At 44.9% G+C, this 17,017-nt stretch overlaps 1 protein-coding gene across 2 annotated transcripts in view; it reads left to right on the top strand.

Moving 5' to 3' along the window:
* CLCN6 (chloride voltage-gated channel 6) overlaps positions 1 to 17,017 on the top strand; it is a 20,485-nt gene extending 3,468 nt beyond the window's left edge. For both annotated transcript variants that reach the window (XM_040651189.1, NM_001285979.2), the window contains exons 3-23: positions 370 to 435; positions 576 to 641; positions 1,264 to 1,330; positions 1,716 to 1,822; positions 2,051 to 2,177; positions 2,758 to 2,825; positions 2,968 to 3,026; positions 3,708 to 3,840; positions 4,766 to 4,879; positions 5,125 to 5,291; positions 6,161 to 6,287; positions 6,651 to 6,777; positions 7,100 to 7,253; positions 7,346 to 7,505; positions 7,633 to 7,739; positions 7,989 to 8,175; positions 8,867 to 9,024; positions 9,829 to 9,985; positions 11,245 to 11,352; positions 11,757 to 11,882; positions 13,249 to 17,017. In XM_040651189.1, coding sequence (XP_040507123.1) covers positions 370 to 435; positions 576 to 641; positions 1,264 to 1,330; positions 1,716 to 1,822; positions 2,051 to 2,177; positions 2,758 to 2,825; positions 2,968 to 3,026; positions 3,708 to 3,840; positions 4,766 to 4,879; positions 5,125 to 5,291; positions 6,161 to 6,287; positions 6,651 to 6,777; positions 7,100 to 7,253; positions 7,346 to 7,505; positions 7,633 to 7,739; positions 7,989 to 8,175; positions 8,867 to 9,024; positions 9,829 to 9,985; positions 11,245 to 11,352; positions 11,757 to 11,882; positions 13,249 to 13,329 — 2,466 coding nt within the window. In that variant the 3' untranslated portion in view covers positions 13,330 to 17,017. The remainder of the gene's footprint in view (positions 1 to 369; positions 436 to 575; positions 642 to 1,263; positions 1,331 to 1,715; positions 1,823 to 2,050; positions 2,178 to 2,757; positions 2,826 to 2,967; positions 3,027 to 3,707; positions 3,841 to 4,765; positions 4,880 to 5,124; positions 5,292 to 6,160; positions 6,288 to 6,650; positions 6,778 to 7,099; positions 7,254 to 7,345; positions 7,506 to 7,632; positions 7,740 to 7,988; positions 8,176 to 8,866; positions 9,025 to 9,828; positions 9,986 to 11,244; positions 11,353 to 11,756; positions 11,883 to 13,248) is intronic.

Raw genomic sequence — 17,017 nt, 5'->3', positions numbered from 1 at the left:
TTCTGCTGTAATTAAAGGTTAAATCTAATGTTACCCCCTGCACTGTCACATTGGAGGCACCTAAAAATGTAAGGTCTAAATCTCTATGTTTAATCTCGACTTTAACTTAAAGTTGTGTTAATCACTTTATTTCGTTCCCTATCTTGGTCTGCTCTTTAACTTCTTGATTCTGAGATTCTCTTCTCTGGCTCTACTGGAAATACTTAAATGAAGTTGTTTACAGAAGTTTTGCCTCCCACGCTTGTTTGCAAAACAAGCTTTGGGGGAGGCAGTGACTTCTGTAATCTTTAACAAGGTCATCTGTGAACAGGATTTTGCACAGCCTGTGCCAGCTGATGTTCTTAGGTTGACCTTTTGGTTTTCTTCCAGAGCTTGGATTACGATCGCTGTATCAATGACCCATACTTGGAAGTTTTGGAGAGCATGGACAACAAGGTAGGAACTTTTTTTTTTTTTCCCAGTTTTTAGTATCTTGAGAGCTAAAGCTGTAGAAAGTCCACCTTTTTCTGGTCCCTGTTTAGATGTTGCTTTGACCAGGCTCTTCTATTTATTTTTTTAATCCTATTTCTAAACAGAAAGCCCGAAACTATGAAGCAGTGAAATGGGTGATGGTTTTTGCCATTGGAGTCTGCACAGGACTGGTAAGGATCATGCTGTGTGGGGAAAGATCAGCAGGAATAAGTTAGAAGTCAATGGCAAAGGAGGGAAGATGAGTAAACATTTACGTTCATGAAGTGGAGAACTTCCTAGCTGGAGGTGGCTTTGGGGAATTAAAGCACAGTGTTAATGTATTATATTCCAGGAGAGCTTTTTTCCTTCCAGATGTTGCTGTGTTTTCTTTGCAAAGTATTCTGACAAATTCTTTAACTCTGCAAAACTTGTCCAAAGTGAACACTTAATCAAACAGCATGCCAGTTTACAGTTGAGCTGTGTTTATGTTTGTCAGTGCAGACTTCAGTGTACGTACTTGAAAATTATTTTTGACTGTATGCCTCAATGAAACATCAGCTTTCTCTTGTACCCTGAGGTATGTTGTAGGTGTTAAAAACACTACCAGATTAATGCTCTGAAGTGGAATAATTCTGGGATGGATCTGTCTCAGAGAGAACGAGGAAGGCACTGAATTTGAGCTTCCCAAGTTACTTTACTCTGAATACTTACTCTGCCTTCTTCATCTTCTATCCTCCTGGTAGGGCTTGCTAGAGAGTGTCTTTGTTGCTCGTATATATGATTTCTGATGACAGGTCTGTCTTTTTTTCGTAGGTGGGCCTCTTTGTGGATTTCTTTGTACGGCTCTTTACCCAGCTCAAGTTCCGGGTCGTACAAAGCTGTATCTTTTACCTGACAGGTAGAGTCCTGTTGGACTCGAGTGACCCTTTTCTTCCTATTGCCATGTTTTGCTCAGAGAAGCTGATTCTTTTAGACTTTTGCCATCGGTCACATTGTTGATTAATCAGGTTTTCACTTGCCTGTGTCATTCAGCCCTTGAAACCAAGAAAGTACTTTCAGTATCAGTATGTGGGCAAAGGCTAATCTCTGAAAGAATTAGTTGTTTCCCTTCCTTATAGCTCACCCTTGAGCTCTGGATTCCTGATGGGTTGTCATCTGCCCTGGCTGGAGTTGGAAGCACAAGTTTGGCTCCTGTTGCCAGACAACACAGAATGATTGTGTGTTGATGGGAGGAATGTTGTTGCTTTCCTTGACCCTCTGTGCAGCGGTAGAAGAATGCACTGAGAGAGGCTGTCTTGCCTTGTCTTTACTGGAGCTGCTGGGGTTCAACTTGACCTTTGTTTTTCTTGCAAGTCTTCTAGTCCTGATCCAGGTAAGACATAAGTCCACTGCTGCATTTTACACAGCCTTCCTTTACTCTCACATGGGTTCTAGGTATGAAGCTTCCTTCTTGCCCACAGCCCAAGGCATCCAACTAACTTCACAGTGCCATTTGATTTAGCTAAGCAGTGTCTCTCTCCCTTGCTGTGCCCTCTGATTAAGATACTGTCAGTCAGCTTTGAAACCAGTGCAGCACAGCATCACTGTTTCCTTTCTGCAGCCTGTGGCAGCTGGATCAGGAATTCCTGAAATTAAGTGCTACCTCAATGGGGTAAAAGTTCCAGGGGTTGTGCGGCTCCGGACGGTGGTGTGCAAAGCTATGGGAGTGCTCTTCAGCGTAGCAGGAGGTAAGAAGGGCTGTGTTATCTTGTTGGGGCAAGGAATCACTGAAGGGGGAGAAATAAAGGGGAGGGCACAGAAGGTTTCTCTGCTTTTCTGATGAAATGATTTTGATGGCCCGGTTGTGAGAGTCAGTAAGACAGAAGGAATGGAACTGCTAAGGGAACAGATGCTCTTCTAGGTGGGCTAGTAAGAAGTGTCTCTTTGTGGCTCAATCTAAGAGGGAGGCGTGAGAATTCTCCAGAATACGTTATTTAGAGCAGGCTGAAGGAGGCTGAATTGTAAGCAGCAGGGCACACAGTAACCTGGGGAGATCAGAGTCACTGAAGGAGTAGTCTTGGAATGCTTCTGCCCAATTTGCAAGTCTATTCACAAATCTTTGGGGGGCACAGCGTTCCACAGCTCCCTTTCCTTTGAGAGGAGAGAGGAGCCTGAACTCAGCTGAGGTGTTGGAAACCACTTACATACCTTATGGCCTGGTACAGAGGAGTTGTACCATGCCATGGGAGTGGTGAGATGATCTGTCCTGACACTACCAGCAAGGAAGAGGGCAGGAAATATGCTAACTTATCAATCTTGTTTTTCTAGGTCTTTTTGTTGGGAAGGAAGGTCCAATGATCCACAGCGGTGCTGTCGTGGGTGCAGGTTTGCCACAGGTTAGTACTGGCCTGGGCAGAAAATCATTCTGTTCTCCAAGACATTGATTAGGGACCAGCAGTCCATGCCACTGCTTTGTAAGAGTACCGTGAGTAGTAAGTTTCTATCACGTGTATTTCTAAATCTTTACTTTCTTTGTAGTTCCAGAGCATCTCGCTGAGGAAGATCCAGTTTAACTTCCCATATTTCCGCAGTGACAGGTACTGTCTCCAGGATGAGGAGAAGAGGGAAAGTGGGGGAAAGGGTGAATTGAGCAGACTTCCTTGGGCAGAGGGTGGCTGTCTGAGATGAATTAGTCACTTGTTTTTTTTTCTCTAGTATCCTGCAGCCTCATTCTGCAGGAGGACAGCACGAGGATAAGTAACATGACTCTTCCATGCTGTCCTTAAGGGATCCCAGCTCTGATCTCCATGTTCACCAATGTTCTCTCATACTGTTCGGCAAATCTCTACTTACTTAAAACCTTTAATCTGAATGGTTAAATGGCTTCATTGTTGGTAACAAGCTCAGTTATGCACCCTCTATGACCAAGATAGGCTCCAGAGAAGGCAGTTCCACCTGAATGTGAACAAAAACTTGCCCTTCCCTCTCTGGAATTCTTCCAAGTGATGCTGGAACACTGTAATTTGGAATGTTTCCTTATATACTCAGCAGTCACATAGCACCACAGTGCTTTGCCCTGTAGTGGTGCTCCAGAGAAAGAGCATGGTGCTGCAACAGCTTGCTGACCAAATGGTGTTGTTTTCCATCCCAGTACTTCTCCCAGCTGTCACTCATGTGTCCCTAGAATATATCAATAAATGGGGACTGTTCCTTACTTTGTATGGTCTATAGGCACATTCACAGCTCTGCTGCTAAACTGGTGTTCTTTTCCTCTTCAGGGATAAAAGGGACTTTGTATCTGCTGGAGCAGCTGCAGGGGTTGCAGCTGCCTTTGGAGCCCCAATTGGGGGTACTCTTTTCAGCCTGGAAGAAGGTTCCTCCTTCTGGAACCAAGGGCTTACATGGAAAGTGGTAAGTGGTGCCTGGCTCTCTCTGTGTGTCTCTTCCTTGAGCTGGACCTTGGAGAGGACGTGTCTGTGAGGTCATTCACTTTATCCTGTGTCTCCTTCTGAGCCCTCCTGGTAGGGGAGAGATTGCTTTCTTTATCAGTGCCCCAGAATTATTACAGATCAAGGGCAGAGAGTAATCTGATACTATCCAGAACTACAGGACAGCTTTATAGGTGGCATAGTTTTCTCAGGTACATGAGAGAAATGGCTTTTGTACCTGGGCCTTTGCAGCCCATTTCTCTCGGAGCAGAGTAAGCAGGTGCTGAATTTCTTTCTGCTGTCCTCTGCCCAGGGGAGCTGTACTGAAGCAATGCTCTGTACCTTCTATTTGTGGATTTCTCTGCCTGTAGTGCTTAGTTTTGTGAAGTTGACAGTTGTTCTAAGAATGTGTTGTGTCTCGTTACGTTTTTGGTGTTTCTTACACAAAATGCCCTGTTGGTGGGATTCAGTTAGTCTACTGTTTCTCAGCAGGAATAAGAGGAGCCAGGGATTTGCTATAATAGTAGCTCTATCAGAGCTAATGAAGACCTCAATTCCCCTTCTAAACAAGCTGTGTCAGTGCCTTGTAATTGTTTTTTAACTGTAGATTACTATCTCTGATTAAATAAATGCTGGAGGAATTACTGGGTGAAATTCCTAACTCTTCTTATGGGGGAAGCCAGATCAGTTGATTATAGTAATGCCTTCTAAGCCTACTCTCTTTTGCAGCAGGAAATGGGCACCCTCAATAGGACCATTTTCATACAGCTTGGTGTTCATAAACCATAATGACCATTTTCATAAAGGTTCTGATACTCCTTTCCTCAGCCATAAGTCTCAAGGAAGGGCTGACTGTGCCAGTTTTAATTCTGATTAATTAATTTCTTTCCATGTTTTAACTTCCTTAGCTTTTCTGTTCCATGGCTGCCACCTTCACCCTGAATTTTTTCCGCTCTGGGATTCAGTTTGGGAGTTGGGGGTCTTTCCAGCTCCCTGGTCTGCTGAACTTTGGAGAGTTTAAGGTAAGATTTAGCACTGTTGTTATTCCCCCTCTGGTCTCGAGTCAGTTCACTATTTCTTGCTGGTTTTATGGATACGTGCGTATTTGATTTAAGGGCAGTTGATTGCTTAGCAGCAGCACACTGATAGTCTAACACAGGATTGCTCCGCTATGGTTGTAGCCAGTAAAAGTATCTTGCTGTTAAGGGAGAAGCAGTGGCAGGAAACTGCAGCTACTAATGGGTTTCTTATGCTTTGTTGCACATAGTGTTCTGAGTCTGATAAGAAATGCCACCTCTGGACAGCTGTGGACTTGGGCTTCTTCATTCTGATGGGGATTGTAGGAGGTCTTCTTGGAGCCACCTTCAACTGTCTAAACAAGAGGCTCGCAAAGTACCGCATGCGGAACGTGCACCCCAAACCAAAGCTTGTCAGGTATTTGTGCTCTCTTGGGCTTGTGCAGCTGCCTCCCATCTGTATTCAGCATCCCAAAGCAAATGCATTGATCTAGTGGATCCAGCGAGAGGGGCTGGAGGAAAAGATGGGTGTACTCATGTTGAAATCACAAAATGAAGCATCTATAGAACTTTAAAAATGAGCACCAAAAATGAGTTGTTGTAGTCTATCACTGCTTCTGTAATTACTATGGTGGGGTAACAAAAGCTGGAATCCCCTTACATGGGCTGTGAAGGGGGCTCTCGTGTTTATAGCTGAGTAAAATAGAGCTTCATCTCCGTGCAGGATTCTTCTGTATCATGTCCAAATAGATGTAGAAAGAGTAGATTATTATCTTGTGTGGTTAAAACCACAACTAATCTCTGCCTGTGGCATTTAGAGAATTGCCATGTAATTCTAGAAGCTAACTGCTGTAAACAGTGTTCATAAATGAGAAGCCCAGGGTTTAGAGGGGGGGAAAAAAGGTACTTCAGTAGCTGGAAAAGAGGTAGGAGAGGCTATGCGTCAACCTGTCCAGTGCTGTCTAGACAGGATAGTCTTCTATGTTGTAAGGATACAGAGAACATCGTTTCCATGTGAACAGCATCATCACTGAACCCTTCCCTGTGGCTTTTTATATGTGACTACGTGTTCTGAGAACAGAAATAGCTCCTTTAAGGGGCAGGAAATGAAAAAAAGGAGCTAATGCAATCCTGGCCACCAAGTCATAATTCAGCCTGGCTTGCAGGCTCCCCTGCTTCAAGTATTAAGCTGTGGTGTCTGCTTCTTCCTATTTCAGAGTCAGAGCCCACACTGGGTTACGGGTCCGTGTGTGGCTTCACTGTGTGGTTTCTGCTGTGTGCTTGCAGAGTCTTGGAGAGCCTGCTTGTGTCACTGACTACAACTGTTGTCGTCTTTGTGGCCTCCATGGTTCTGGGGGAATGCCGGCAGATGTCTTCCACCAGTCACACTGGCAATGACACTTGGAGTATGCAGGTGAGGAATCATCCATGAAGATCATATGCCTTCTTCGTATTGTTCGCCCTTCAGAGAGTATGGGCAGGTAATGAGCTCTTGATGGCATGCAGTACCTACAGAAAACTTGAATCAAAGCTTATGGGCAGTTGCAGAACCTTAAGGTAATAGTGAAAGCTGCAGTTTGTGCTTTTGTAGTTTGGCAAATGAGCTCAGGCTGTGAATCAGCCTGTTGATGCTGCAGGCCTAATGTCTGACATTGTTTTGGTCTGATCATCTCAGATTGTGTGCTGAGAGCCCTGTACAGAAGACTCCCATTCTATACGATGGCTGACATAGTAGGGAGTAGATTTTAACTCTTCATGTCCTTTTGTTCTTCATCAGGGCATGTCAGAAGACGTGAATTCAAGCATCAAAACATTTTTCTGCCCAAATGAAACCTATAATGACATGGCCACCCTCTTCTTCAACCCCCAGGAGTCAGCTATCCTCCAGCTCTTCCATCAAGATGGTGAGTAGCTAGCAGGCAGTATCTTGTGCTATCCTTAGGGTTCAGAGCTTCATCTTGCTTGAAAACTGTCTTGTCGAAAGAACCATGAAGCTAAAAGCATCTTCAAGCTTGGGGGCTGCTGGTACGACAGAGTAAAGACCCCCTCCATGGAAAGAAAGGCCTCCTTTTCCTTCTTTTCTGCTTACTCAGCATTTTCATGTGTGTTTGGACTGTGAGACTGTTGTGTGGTGGGCCTGCTGTGAGTTGAGAGGTGGATGGTGCAAGACTGCTATCTGTTCCACAGGCCTTTTCCCCTTTAGTCATGATTATTCTTGTGTTGCAGGTACTTTCAGCCCAGTCACACTCTCCTTGTTCTTCCTTCTCTATTTCTTACTCTCCTGCTGGACATACGGGATCTCTGTGCCCAGTGGTCTTTTTGTGCCATCACTGCTTTGTGGGGCTGCCTTCGGACGCCTGGTCGCCAACCTGCTCAAAAGGTGCATTGAATGTGTGTGAGAGATGTGCTGCAGGTGCATGCTGAGCTCTCAGTCAGGTTATTCTAATCTCAGGGCTCTCTGTTTTCCCCTAGCTATATCGGCTTGGATCACATCTACTCGGGAACCTTCGCACTGATTGGGGCAGCAGCATTCCTGGGAGGAGTGGTCCGGATGACAATTAGCCTGACTGTAATCCTAATTGAATCCACCAATGAAATCACCTATGGGCTCCCAATAATGATCACCCTCATGGTGAGTCCTAGCTCTGGCTTCTTGAACACGTGCTAGCCCTGAATCTCTCTTCCTTCCAGGGCCACGCTGAACCAAGGACTCTTTTACTTGGAGCAACAACTCAGTAGGCCTTCTGTTTGCTCTGCAGGTAGCCAAATGGACAGGAGACTTTTTCAACAAGGGAATCTATGACATCCATGTGAACCTGAGAGGAGTGCCTCTTCTGGAGTGGGAAACAGAGGTGGAAATGGATAAGTAAGGCTGCTACTCTTGGCAGGGCTGTGGGTTAGAGTTTGTCTTAGAAACATTCCTCAGAAAAGAGTGTTGTAATGGGAGGACATTGCTGCATGTCCAACAAACCTGACTGCATCAACTGCTGTGAGAGGAGCTGGAAGTTGTGCATCAGGCCTGAGCAGGAAATAGGTGCTGGAGCCCTTGCTGAGGTGGAGATCTGAGGAGCAGGTGAGATGCATGCAGCAATCTTGGATTTTTCTGTTTCCTCAGACTACGAGCCAGCGACATCATGGAACCCAACCTGACCTATGTCTACCCCCACACCCGGATCCAATCCCTCGTTAGCATCCTGCGCACAACTGTTCATCATGCCTTCCCTGTTGTGACTGAGAACCGGGGCAACGAGAGGGAGTTCATGAAGGGAAATCAGCTGATCAGCAACAACATCAAATTCAAGGTAAGAAGCTGCTTCTTCAGTAAGTTGAAGAATAAAGAGCCTGGTTGTGCAGGTGGAAGACCCCTTCCTTTGTGATGGAGACGATTTTCCATGCAGGATTCAGACCAGACACGAGCACCACAGACTTTGCAGTTTTATCCTATCCTCCTGACCATGACGGATAAGGGCAGAACAGAGGGCTGCATTTCTAGAAGCAAAAGGGAGGAGGGTTCCTTTAAGTAACCAGTTCAGGATAGACCTGGAAAAATTCTGGATTCAGCACTGAAGTATTGAATCCACATTTGAGACTGATAATAATTGCCTAAATGCAATTTAGGGCAGGGGAGAGGGGAACATGAAATTCAAGGTTGGAATGTGTAATGTGGTGTACCCATGCTCTAGCAAAAAGGGTGCCTGACTTCATAGAATCATATCATAGAATGGCTTGGGTTGAAAAGGACCACAATGACCATCTTGTTTCAGCCCCCTGCTATGTGCAGGGTCGCCAACCAGCAGCCCAGGCTGCCCAGAGCCACATCCAGCCTGGCCTTGAATGCCTCCAGGGATGGGGCATCCACAGCCTCCTTGGGCAACCTGTTCAGTGTGTCACCACCCTCTGTGTGGAAAAACTTCTTCCTAAACAAACAGTTTGTAGTCACTCTTTGACAATTGTTGACCTGCTCAGTGAATGTCTGAACATTGTTGTGTACAGAAATCCAGCATTCTCACCCGAGCTGGAGAGCAGCGCAAACGGAGTCAGTCCATGAAATCCTATCCTTCGAGTGAGCTGCGCAACATGTGCGATGAGCACATAACAACAGAGGAGCCACCAGAAAAGGAGGATTTGCTGCAACAAATGCTAGAGAGAAGGTGAGATCGTGCTAGCCATGAAGGTTTCAAAACAGGTTGCTTCTGTACAGTCCCCGTTACTTCATATGCTGGAGGAGGCAGTACTGGCATCCATGTTTTTAGAACTGTTGTCAGGACTTGTTAGGCAGTGCTGGAACCTGCACCTGTGTCTGACTCCTAGGATAATAGCTTGATGCTGACTGACACTTTTAATTTAAATTTCCATCAAGTACCTACCCAGAAATATTACCTGGAGAGGATGGGCTACCTGGGGAAATGCTTTTGCTGTAGAAATTGATGCCTTATTTTCTGCTGAAAACCTGAGAGCTCTCTGAAGCTCTTCCTCCCAAGAGAGGAGCTAATGACTTTTTTCTGTAGTACGTGATAGCACCTTTCTGGTAACTAGGCTGAGTCACTAGACATGCATTGCAGTTGTTTCCAAGCAGAAGCCCAGTGTAGTTAATCAGTTTCTAACCTAGTGATTGTGACATGTATGGGTGGAGTTACACACTGACATCCCACCAGATACTTCAGCTTTTATTACAGTCCGAGTAATTTGGCAGTGAAAATTGCTTTAGTAGGAAGTGAACTTAAACTGATAGTTAGGAGACTATTTCCATTCTGCTGCTGGTGTAATGCTCTTTCCTTGGTAATGGCGTTTGACCCTTCTCTGGTTGGCTGGAGAAATGACTTGCTTGTCTCTAGCAAGAATCCCTGAAATATTCTGGAGAAGCTAACAAAGAGCAGAAATAGCCATTGCTTTGGAGGATGGGGTGTGTGTTTCTCCTTATGTTCATGCAACTTAGAATGTGTATTTATTCACAGATACACTCCTTACCCCAACCTGTATCCTGACCAGTCTCCCAGTGAAGAGTGGACCATGGAGGAACGTTTCAGACCTTTGACCTTTCATGGCTTGATCTTGCGCTCACAGCTTGTCACCCTCCTCGTCAGGGGTGTTTGTTACTCCGAGAGCCAGTCAGTGAGTCTTCCTAATCTGGAACTGTAGCAAAGACATCTCCGCCCTCTCAGCTTAGCAAATTGGGGATAATTTTTTGGGCAGCCAAGAATATTTTACCTATCTTGGCATTTTACATCTAAGGAAAGAAACCAGCTACTGTATATGGGGAGAGGAAAATCAACTGATGAAAGTATCTTTTGCATGAAGGTGCAAGTAAAACTGGGGAATGGAAGGTAGATCTTAAAATATAGTTGGGGCAACCAGCAGCATATACTGTGCATTCTTGCTGCCAATGTGCCAGGGTTTTACCAGGACTTTTTCAGCTATTGCTGAGATCAGTATGAGTATTTGTGTTTGGGGCCCAGATTCCACAATGCTGTTTTGTTCCTTCCCACATGTTCATAGAATCACAGAATCTTTGGAGTTGGAAAGGGCCTTTAAAGATGATCTAGTCCAAATCTCCTGCAGTGAACAGTGACACCTACAGCTCCATCAGGTGCTCAGAACCCCATTCAGCCTTACTTGGGAGTCCAGTCAGTCCTTGGAGATATTCAATTCATGCCAGTGCTTCATTGTTATTGTAAAAAAACAAAACAAAACAAAAACCTTCCTTCTATCCAATCTAAATCTCCCCTGCTCTAGTTGGAAACCATTTCCCCTTGTCCCATCACAACGGGCCCTGCTAAAGAGTCTGTCCCCTTCTTAAATACTGACAGGCCCTGGAGCCTACGTTTCTCCATGCTGCACAGCCCCAGCTTCTAGCCTGTCCTTGCAGGGAGGTGTTCCATCCTTTGGACCATTCTTGTGGCCCTCCTCTGGGCACACTCCACCAGGTCCGTGTGTCTCCCGTTTTGAGGATTCCACATCTGGACACATTACTCCAGGTGAGGTCTCACCAGCGCAGAGCAGAAGGGCAGGATCACCTCCCTCAACCTGCTGACTGTGCTTCTTTTGATGCTGCCCAGGATATGGTTGGCTTTCTGGGCTGTGTGGGCTCACTGCTGGCTTACATTCAGCTTGCCAGTACCTTCAAGTCCTTTTCAACCAGGATGTGTCAGAGTTTGGAGAGCATATCCATTATTCTCTCAGTCTGCATGGGTTTACTGAGATGAACAACTAGGAGGAATGCTTTTGGAGAAGGCATTTTTGTGTGGGCAGAGGAGGAAGGCAGTCTGAATAAGCGTAGGGCGTTGGGAAGCATTGTTAACTGTGCTGCTTGCAGACTGTGAACTATGTGGGAAGATGGCACCTTGATTCACTGGCATTTGTTTTAATTGCAGAGTGCAAGTCAGCCTCGTCTGTCTCATGCAGAAATGTCAGAGGATTATCCCCGCTATCCAGATATCCATGACCTGGACCTCACATTGCTGAACCCTCGCATGATAGTGGTAAGAGATGCACTGCAATGTGGCAGTGTTTCCTGATAAACATTTAGAGCTGTCTTTTAAGCCTTTAAAAAGTGCTAAGAGTATGGTTGAATCCAACCTTCTGTGCAGTGGCCAACGTCACGTGCTTCTCACGTATTCATCCAGCATCATCATGGACCTACATTTATCCTGCTTAGAGGCTTTCTGCAGCGTTAGGCTTTTCTTAAGATGACAGGTTAAAACCAATTGTGACAAATGAGGTTTCTGAAAATGAAATAACTTTGTATAGAAATATAATACTCCCATAGATGGATACGCTGTCTGGAGATCAGAGAATGGGAGGGGCTACAGCAGTTGCTTATTAGTGATTTCCAGAACAACTGAAGATGCCTTTTGTAAATAATATGCTGTTTTTTCTTTCTTAGGATGTCACCCCATACATGAACCCATCACCCTTTGCTGTTTCTCCAAACACTCATGTATCTCAAGTCTTTAACTTGTTTAGGACAATGGGACTCAGACATTTACCAGTTGTGAATGCAGTTGGAGAGGTAAGCCCTTATCTCAGTTTTGTCTCTGCTAAGCAAGGAAGCAGATGTGTTTTTTGCAATGCTTTCACCTTATTTGAGAGCTAAGATCTGTTTTAATGTCAAAGAGGTACATTTTAATGGAGTCAGAACGTGGTGGTCTTAAGATTCTGGAGCAATGTTAATTACTGTGACTTCGTTACCATCTTTAGTTTTCAAGTCTGCTCCTTGCCTTCACCCAAAGGGCAGGATGTACAACCTGCCTCCTCTCTCAAGTTATAACAGGATGTGAAGACATGTCTTGTACCTTCTAAGAGTCCTTGAGCTCATAAGAAGTCACCAATTTCACTTCTTTAACAGCTTTATTCAAGACCAAGAGTAGAATTTACCACATGGTGGGACAGGAGGTTTTTCTGTTGGATAGGAGCTTGCATCCTGTTCTTACTTGTAGGGGCAGCAAAGAAAATTGTGCTTGTTTCACCACAGCTGTCTCTTTGCCATCTACAGTGTGCAGGAGTAGTCAGTAGGTGTCAGTAACTTCCTATAAGCATAATGAGAAAGTGTTTCCCTTAAGCCTGGACAGGAAGGCAAAGTCCTGATAATAATAGCCAGAACTGGTCTGTCCTGAGACAGCAGTGCTGTCTTTGCCTTTAGGTGTTCCTAATAGCTACCCTAAATAACTTGTTGGAGAACGCGTACTGTAAACTCATTCCACGCTTAATACAGGATGCTCCTGCAGTACCAGAGAGCAGCCTAGCTCTGAACTCTCACTGTGAAAAATTACTGAGCTGTTTCATTGGCTGAGATGTGTAGTTTGACTGTTTCCCAGCAGTCTGGCAGAGAGGGCCCCTTTTGTAACCTGCCAGCCAGTGGCAGTCAGTGTGCATTCACCACTTTGCAAGTTTTACAGCTCCATCTTCAGAGCTTCTTAGAATTTCGTGTGAGCTGTCTGCAGTCCTGTCATGTGGCAAACAGGAGATGTCTCTAATGAAGCCATATGAGACAGCTTTGACATTTCCAATAGCTTTCACTTTCTGAAGGATTTTGTTACATCTGTGTGCTCTCTATCATGGATGTATTATAATGGAAAAAAATATTTCCCTTTATAGGTTGGGGTAACTATTGCTGTGTCAAGATGTAGCAGGAGCTAAGCTATCCATTTGGGTGTAGTTAAAACAGCATGTACCTTGCCTGTAGATATGTGCTTCAAGAAGGGGCCATAGGTTTTGAACTTGAACCCCCTGTAACTCTATATTGACCAAGAACTGCTTGGAGGTTCTCATTTGCTCTTTTGAGTTGGAAAGAACAACAGCTCTACCATGCACATCTCTTAGTGGTACGTCTGTGATACTGACATGTCTTTCTTTCCTTTTTTTTCTTCCTCTTTAAGATTGTTGGGATAATCACTCGGCACAACCTGACCCATGAATTCCTGCAGGCGAGGCTGAGACAACACTATCAGACCATTTGATGCCCCTGCCCACCCTGCCCCACTGCTGGTGTGGCTGCCTCCCTCTTCCAAGCCTGCACATGCTCTCGCATTCTGCTTGGACCCCACAAAGGCCCAAGACTTGCCGTTTGGCTTCTCACACGCATATCAAGCCTGGGGAGCTGGAAAACATCTTGCTAGCCAGAGAATTAGAGGAACTGCTCGAGCCCAGAGCTACTGACTGGTCTCAGGCACTTGGCTTGACTACTCTTCATCCAGGTTTTTTCTTTTCCTGTGCGAAAGCCTTTCATCAGATGTTGTCCCGACAGTATACGTTCTGCTGTTTTGGTTTGGTTTGTTTATTTTTGAGGCTTGGATGAAAGAACCATCTAGCAGCACTGTACCCTGTGCAGAGAACTGCAGCATCTTTTCCCTGTCCTCCTGTGCATCTCCCTTCTCCTCGTCCTCCCTTGTTCCTGCAACTTTTGCCTTACTTGTGTGAGAAGGGAATAGCTGTCAAGGCTGAGAGGAGATAATGAAGTTATGAAATTGCTGCTTTGGAGGATGGCTTTTCTCAAAAGCAGCATAAAAAGCCAACTCTCTGGAAATGCACATCACTTTGTGGGTGCTCACAATTTCCCATATTTTTCCACCCTCACCTCCATTTTTTTTCCCCTAATTTTTCTACTCTTTCCATGGGAGAGTGTCCTTTCTGTAACATTTTTTGATCACAGATGACTTTTGAGAGCATTTTGGAAAGTCAGGAGTTCAAAGCAGTTTAATTCTAATTACTGCCTGGACTATAAATGTTTAATACACTTACAGAGCATCTCAGAGAAGGGAGATTTCTTTTTCCACGTTAGCTGTTGCTACCATTATCTCCCTGCAAGAGATTCTCCTGAGGTACGTTGTGGCACTCAACTTTGTCACCACCTGACACTCCTGTATTTATAGGTACTGTGTCCTTGTAGTGACCCAGCTGGGAGAGCCTGGGACACCTTTCCAGCTACAGCTATAGACCAGGGAACCCCACTTCCTCACAGTACAGAGAAGTTTGATTTCTTGAGGCAGTTACAACTGATGTTTGGTTGAATGATCTCTGTTGTGAGAGGAGCTGGTGTAACTTGAGGCTGCCATGCAGGAGGGATACTTGGTGCTGGTGACTGGCAGTTAGGACTGTACAGCAGGTTGGTAAGTGAGGCTGTCTGGCTCTGAAAATGATTGGAGTAACATTTGCAACCGCAACAGCCAAATGTCTGTAAGGGTAAAAACAGCATTTAAAAGCCAGTTGCAGCCAGTTCACTGCTTTAGCAGGTACCATCCTGGCCAGCACCTGTATTGTTCCAGCAGGCACCTGCCTTTGTGAGTTTTGCATACAGATAACTGTGGGTGGGAAGCCAGCATTGTGCCTCCAGGGGCTTCGTAGTTGATTGCCTTGATAAAGCACAGAGCATTCTCTCAGCCAAGAGACTGGGCTAAGTAACACAGGGAATGTGTCCCAGGAAAGCTTCTGCACAGTCTCTGAGCACTCCTTTTAACCTGTTGTCTGCCATAAGGAGCTAGTGAGATGAGAGGTGCAGCAGAAAGAAATTGGCCATTATTTCAGAACATACAATAAGGAACTCATATATGTTGAAGCTTTACCTGGCTGAGCCTGAAGAAATGGTGCCTTTTCCTTACATGTCTAAACACTACATCTGTTAGAGCAGCATCTTTGACTTTGTGGAAGCTGATCATTGCAGGGCAGCGCTCTGCAAGCTGCTGCAGTTAGGGCCAGGAGGTTTTGTGTTCAGGGCACCAGCTGTAGTCTTCACATATGGCTCTTCAAGTCACAGGAGCTCCTTAGAGGATGGTGTTGTCTTTGCAGTCTGGATAACTGAGGGACAGATGCATTCTCTGGCTGTGCTTGCAAGAAAGATGGCCAAGTCATGGAATGCACTTGATATTCGTCCTGCAGATGAGAGATGGGTCTTGAAACAAAATCTTAAGGGAGAATTGGCCCTTGTCATACAGAGCATAGCACAGCTCTGCTGGAAAGATTTTTGTCAAAGCTGTTCATAAGCACTTAGATTTTTTTTTAAGTTTTATTTTTTAATTCCCAGCACCACTTTCCAGGGCCATGGCTAACTAAAGAGCAGAAACTGATCCGTTCTTTTCTCTTTCTTAACTGTGGAGCTTGTAGCAACAGCTCTTGTCTCCTCCACTGAAAGTAGTTCTGCTGGCTTCTAAATACCCTGGCTCCATTTTGGGTAAGGCAAGCAAGGTCTTAAACTTCCTAGGTTGAAGAAAGGTGTTTTCCTACAGCCATTCCTTGTGCCTTCAATCTCAACTCCTTAGCTGGGACAGATGTAGCATTGTTCTTAGAGCGTACGAGCTGGTATTGGCTTCTGCTGTTGACTTCCAAGTTGTTTCCCTGTGCGTAGAGTAAGGTTGTTTTCTCTGGATAAACTGCAGTTGGTTTTTAAAATGTCAGTGTTCCCTGAAAACTGGTCTTGCACTAAGCTGCCCTCAGAAACTTCCAGCACACCTTTGCACTCCCTGAAGCTGAATTGTTTTAAATACACTTCTGCAAAACTGCCTTTCATTCCAAGGATTTGTGCTCAAGCTGTTACATTCCCATACTGTCAGAGAACCTCTCAAGGAGTGCCCTATGTCTCTCCATGGCAAATGCTTTTCTTCTTGCTCATGTTGAGTGATTGTGTGGAAGGTTTTTTTTTTCATTCCCTGCACCTGAATCTGAAGTCCTTAAATTGCCATGAGCTGGTTCCCTCCTGTTTTATTTCTCTACACAATATGCAGCAGCCAATGTTGCTGCAGGATGTCCTCCCCTTGAGGCCTGGAGTTTGGTGATCTAGGCAGGGCAGGCTGAAAAATCTTGCCAAAGTTTGTTCGAGCACCAGCTCTGCATCCCCGTGATGCAAACAGCCTTCAGTCAGCTGTCAGCACTGTCTGCCCTGCCTACACATCTGATTCAAACCTTTCTGCTGCAAAACACACCTGTTTCAGTCAGTACAGAAATTTTAACTAGTGGTAGCAGGTGACCCTTCCAGCTTCTCTGAAGGGAAATCCGAGTGTGCAATCACTGGTTACTTGACTTGCAGAAGGGAAATTGCAAGTTATGTGATGTTTGGAGATGCAGCATTTCACCTCTGCCTAAATGAACCACTCATGTTCTCACACTTTGCCGCTCGCTTCATTCCTTTCTAACAGCACCCTCACTGCTTTTCTTCTGGTTACTTAGTGGTTTACCAAGGAATTTACTTTTAGCATAGGTGCCTATTACCTGTTATTCAAAGCAACACTAAAGGAATAGGAACCAAGAACTGGATTAGTATTTATGGCAGAAGTTAGGGGTAATGTGGGGCACCTGCCTCATGGTTTCCTGTGCAGTGTTAATTAACTGTGAGCCATTCCAATGGTAGCAACTTACCTTTCCATTTGTTTTTGCACTGTTTTTGTTATGAAATGATGTAAGCTAATTCCACGGTGTATATAAATTGTATTATTATTTTTTAAATCTGTATGAACTCATTTTTATTTGAACGATGGCACTTGGGAAGTATTCGTGTAACCATATGTCATGAAACCATGACACCATAACATGTCTGAGAGTAAAATGTTTGTGTGTCTCCTTCAGCACTTCAAGGCCTTTTGATGTTTCTGGTGTTGTCTTATTTTTGCCCTTTGTTGTAATAAAACTGATAGAACGTGGAAATACCCACGAATGTGA

The sequence above is a fragment of the Gallus gallus genome, chromosome 21, assembly GCF_016699485.2.
Source record: "Gallus gallus isolate bGalGal1 chromosome 21, bGalGal1.mat.broiler.GRCg7b, whole genome shotgun sequence".
Classification (NCBI taxonomy): domain Eukaryota; kingdom Metazoa; phylum Chordata; class Aves; order Galliformes; family Phasianidae; genus Gallus; species Gallus gallus.
This window is presented reverse-complemented; position numbering and strand designations above follow the sequence as displayed.